This window comes from Cebus imitator, unplaced genomic scaffold, assembly GCF_001604975.1.
Source record: "Cebus imitator isolate Cc_AM_T3 unplaced genomic scaffold, Cebus_imitator-1.0 Scaffold51, whole genome shotgun sequence".
Taxonomy (NCBI): domain Eukaryota; kingdom Metazoa; phylum Chordata; class Mammalia; order Primates; family Cebidae; genus Cebus; species Cebus imitator.
In genome coordinates this window covers 9,795,821-9,800,448 of record NW_016107366.1, presented here as the reverse complement: position 1 = coordinate 9,800,448, position 4,628 = coordinate 9,795,821, and the positions used below count along the sequence as shown (strand labels likewise).

The following is a 4,628-nucleotide window of genomic DNA, read 5'->3' as shown; positions in this document are numbered from 1 at the left end:
GAGATCCAGCTTCTTAAGCCTCAAACTCAAATTCGAAATATTGTGGGTCGAAGTAGTGGATACGGACATAACCATCTTCGCCACCGCTGCTGTAGCTGGAAAAAGATAGCCAGGGACCAGTCAGGTGACTGCTCTGGGAGAGGCAGGCCTGCACGGCAGGGCATGAGGAGGCAGAGACCCCAACCCAGGCTTAGCTCAGCTGTTTCACTGGGGCCCTACCTCTTGCCATCAGGATGGAAGGCAACACTGTTGATAGGTCCAAAGTGACCCTTGACTCTTCCAAACTCTTCTTCAAAGGCCAAATGGAAGAACCTGGAGGAAAAGGGACACAATTAATTCACTTTCCATCTCCTTCTAAAGCATTTTGGAGGTAGCGCTCCCCAAATGTAAATTATTATTTCTTATTTATTCATTTTGAGATGGAGTCTCACTCTATCACCTAGGCTGGAGTAGCTGGAATACAGTGGCACAGTCTCAGCTCACTGCGGCCTCCACCTCCCAGGTTCAAGTGATTCTCCTGCTTCAGTCTCTTGAGTAGCTGGGATTACAGCCATGTGCCAACACACCCAGCTTATTTTTGTATTTTTAGTAGAGATGGTTTCACCATGTTGGCCAGGCTGGTCTCGAACTTCTGGCCTCAAGCAATCTGCCTTCCTTGGCATCCCAAAGTGCTGGGATTACAGGCGTGAGCCGCCACGCCTGGCCTCAAATGCAAATTATATCACAAAAAATAAAGCAGAAGTGGAGGTGTGGCAGCTCACGCCTGTAATCCAAGCACTTTGGGAGGCCCAGGCAGGCAGATCACTTGAGGCCAGGAGTTTGAGACCGGCCTGATCAACATCTCTACAAAAAATACAAAAAGCAGCCAGGCACAGTGGCATGTACCTGGAATCCCAGCTACTCAGAGGCTGAGGTTGGAGGATCGCTATTGCTTGAGCCCAGGAGGTTGCAGTGAGCAGAGATGGTGCCATTGCACTCCAGCCTGGGCAACAGAGTGAGACCCTGTCTCAAAAAATAATAATAATAAAGTGAAAAATTGAGATGAGAAGTGAATGTGAACAAAAATAAGATGAAGTTGGGAGCTGGGTTCTGTGGTTCACACCTGTAATTCCAGCTCTTTGGGAGGCTAAGGCCAGAGGATCGTTTGAGCCCAGGAGTTCCAGGCCAGCCTGGGCAACGTAGTGAGATCCTATCCTTTTTTGGTTTGATTCTCCAGCCTCAACCTCCCAAGTAGCTCAGATTACAGACATGGGACACCATGTCTGGCTAATTTTTTTGTATTTTTAGTAGAGATGGGGTTTCACTATGTTGCCCAGGCTGGTCTCAAACTCCTGACCTCAGGTGATCCATTTGCCTAGGCCTCCCAAAATGCTGGGATTATAGGCGTGAGCCACTGCGCCTGGCCAGAGACCCTGTCTCTTTTTTAACTTTTGCATCATAAAGGGAAGACTGGACCCAAATGTCTGCCTGAATATACAGCTAATACTTATAGAGTACCTACTATGTGCTGGGCAGTGCTTAAAAAGCTTAATAAATATGAACTGAACAATCTAATCTGAATAATTTTATGGTAAATATATTATCATTGTTCCATTATATAGTAGAGGAAATTTGGGCATAGAGAAATACAGTGAAGGCCAGGGACAGTGGCTCACACCTGTAATTCCAGCACTTTGGGAGGCCAAGGTAGGCGGATTACTTGAGGTCAGGAGTTCAAGACCAGCCTGGTCTATGTGGCAAAACCCTATCTCTACTAAAAATACAAAAATTAGCCGGGCGTGGTGGTGGGCGAATGTAATCCCAGCTAGTCAGGAGGCTGAGGCAGGAGAATCACTTGAGCCCAGGAGGCGGAGGTTGCAGTGAGTAAAGATCATACCACTGTACTCCAGCCTGGGTGACAGAGTGTGACACTGTCTCAAAAAAAAAAAAAAAGGTACACTTCATGAGATTTCAATTTGGAAGAGCTCTCTTCCTCTTTACCTGGCCTCAAACTTGCCAATCCTGGTGGAGGTTGTGGTTACATCCATGGCTTCCTGACCACCGCCCAGGACCACCTGAAGGGAAGAAGAAACTCTAGATGGGCCCAATGGGCACCAAGTCCATTTTCTGTTTTTCTCCTGCCATATAAATTTTTAACATCTCACACAGCTCAATGGGAGGATACCAAAGGTAGGGGATGAGCAGACACCTCCACCACCGCCTGCCGCTTCCCTGGGGCCACTCCTTCCAGCTTTGTCACTCCTTTCTGCCTGACAGCACTTCCCCCAAAATGCTTGTAGCCTAACTTCTAGACAAACAGCTAGATCTGGGAAGCTTTCCGAGGCTTTAGCAAGAAGGCTGGGTGGGGTTCTCTTACATGGTCATAGTTGGGAGAGAGGGCAGCTGAGTTGACAGGACGTTCTGTCCGGAAAGTCTTCTGATGTTCAAGAGTTGTGGAGTCAAAAAGCTGGAGAGAGAAGGCAGGGGGGTCTGTAAAGAGCCTTCTTGAGGGAAGTCAGGCCGGGTGAGGTGTGCAGCAGGACGGAGAGAGCAGCCCTGCCGGACCCCTGCCCAGGCTCACCTTGGCTGTGTTGTCCTTGGATGCGGTCACAAACATGGTCATGTCCCTGGATAACTGGATGTCGTTGATCTGCCGCGAGTGCTCCTTAACATTCACCAGTACCTCTCCAGACTGGGGAAGAAGAGACTGACTGGTCCCAATCCCTAATAATCTCAGTTCCCCAGAAACCTAATCACCCAAATTAGACAGCTGAGACAGCATGGACTTTATGTTTTCCTCCCCCACCTATCTAATCAGTCATCCCTAAATATCCAGTGACTGTCCAGTACTGTACCTCCTATGCCTATCGGCTAGTTCAGGTCCATTCTCCAAACTGTAACTGCAAAAGCTGTTGCAAGGAAATCTGACCTTCAGTAACCCTCTAAAGATTCCCTACTGCCTGAAGGAAAATCAAAACTCTTTACCTCCTCACACTTAAGGATATGTAAAATCTATTCCCTGTCCTTCATCCCCAAGACCACATCCCAAGGGTTCCTGAAGACTCCATACTTCCTTAACTCTGTGCCTTTGCTTTTGCTCTTCCCTTTGCCTGTGGGATGTCCTTTCCTTCCTGCTTGAAGCTCCATTTATTCTCCAGGGTTTAATGTACACGCCACCTCCCTGTGACAATGTACCTTCAACACTTGGTTGAGACTTCAATAGTGGCACAAATCACAATCTGACTCATGTGCTAGCTGTTTGCAAGTCTGTCTCCCCCTGGGGCAGGGATTGTGTCTGATTTACTTCTTTGTTCTAGGAGCCCAGCACAGGGCATTATACTCAGTGGTGGCAGGAAAATGCTCTTTGTGATCCTCATTTAATTTAATCTAATTTATTTATTTTTGAGACAGAGTCTTGCTCAGTTGCCCAGGCTGGAGTGCAGTAATGCGGTCTTGGCTCACTGCACCCTCCACCACGCAGGTTCAATGAATTCTCCTGTCTCAGCCTCCCAAGTAACCGGGATTACAGGCACCTGCCACCATGCCCAGCTATTTTTTTTTGTATTTTTAGTAGAGATGGGGTTTCACCATGTTGGCCAGGCTGATCTTGAACTCCTGACCTCGTGATCTGCCTGCTTCAGCCTCCCAAAGTGATGCGATTACAGGCATGAGCCACTGTGCCTGGCCCCTTATTTATTTTCTTGAGACAGGGTCTTACTCTATCACCCAGGCTGAAGTACAGTGGCACAATCATGGCTCACTGCAGCCTCAATCTCCCAGACTCAGCAATCTTTCAGCCTCAACATCCTGAGTACCTGGGACCAGAGGTGTGCTCCACCAGGCCCAGCTAATTTTTAATTTATTTTTGTAGAAACAGGGTCTTCCTATGTTGCCCAGGCTGATCTCAATCTCCTGGGCTCAAGCGATCCTCCTGCCTCGGCCTCCCAAAGTGTTAGGATTACAGGTGCAAGTCACCACCTCTGGCCTGCTGGCCTGTGATCCTTATTATCATGTCCTGAGTACTTTGTGACAAGTTTTTCAAACGTGGTATCATTTGATCCTTGAACCATTTTACAGATAAGCAGGGTCAGAGAAGTTATGTAACTTGCCCAAGACCACACAGCTAGAAAGTGGTGAAATCTATTTTTGAATCTCACCCTTGCTCTTTTTAAAATTTTTTATTAAGCTTTTTCTTTTTAGAGACAGGGTCTCACTGACACCCAGGCTGGAGTGCAGTGGTGCGATCATAGCTCACTACAGCCCCAACTCCTGCACTCAAGAGACCCACCTGCCTTGGACCCCAAAGGCACTGAAATTACAGGTGTGAGCCACAGCACCCAGCCCTACCCTTGCTCTCAACTACTGTGCTATCCTGCCTCTTATAAAGAATCATTCTGGGGCCCGGCACGTGGCTCATGCCTATAATCCTAGCACTTTGGGAGGCCGAGGTGGGTGGATCACCTGAGGTCAGGAGTTCAAGACTAGCCTGGCCATCATGGTGAAACCCCATCTTAATATTAAAAAAAAAACAAACAGGAGGCTGAGGTAGGAGAATTGCCTGAGCCCAGGAGGCGGAGGTTGCGGTGAGCCGAGATCGCGCCATTGCACTCCAGCCTGGGTAACAAGAGCGAAACTCCATCTCAAAAAAA

The 4,628-nt window shown here is 48.2% G+C and overlaps 1 protein-coding gene across 1 annotated transcript in view; it reads right to left on the bottom strand.

Annotated features, from left to right (window-relative positions):
- Positions 1-4,628, bottom strand: part of EIF3I (eukaryotic translation initiation factor 3 subunit I) — an 11,780-nt gene that overhangs the window by 1,891 nt on the left and 5,261 nt on the right. Inside the window, exons 5-9 of the mRNA XM_017527923.2 lie at positions 2,561-2,671; positions 2,357-2,446; positions 1,981-2,054; positions 220-312; positions 1-95 (exon numbers count right to left, since the gene is read on the bottom strand). Of these exons, the coding sequence (XP_017383412.1) occupies positions 14-95; positions 220-312; positions 1,981-2,054; positions 2,357-2,446; positions 2,561-2,671 (450 nt within the window). The 3' untranslated portion in view covers positions 1-13. The remainder of the gene's footprint in view (positions 96-219; positions 313-1,980; positions 2,055-2,356; positions 2,447-2,560; positions 2,672-4,628) is intronic.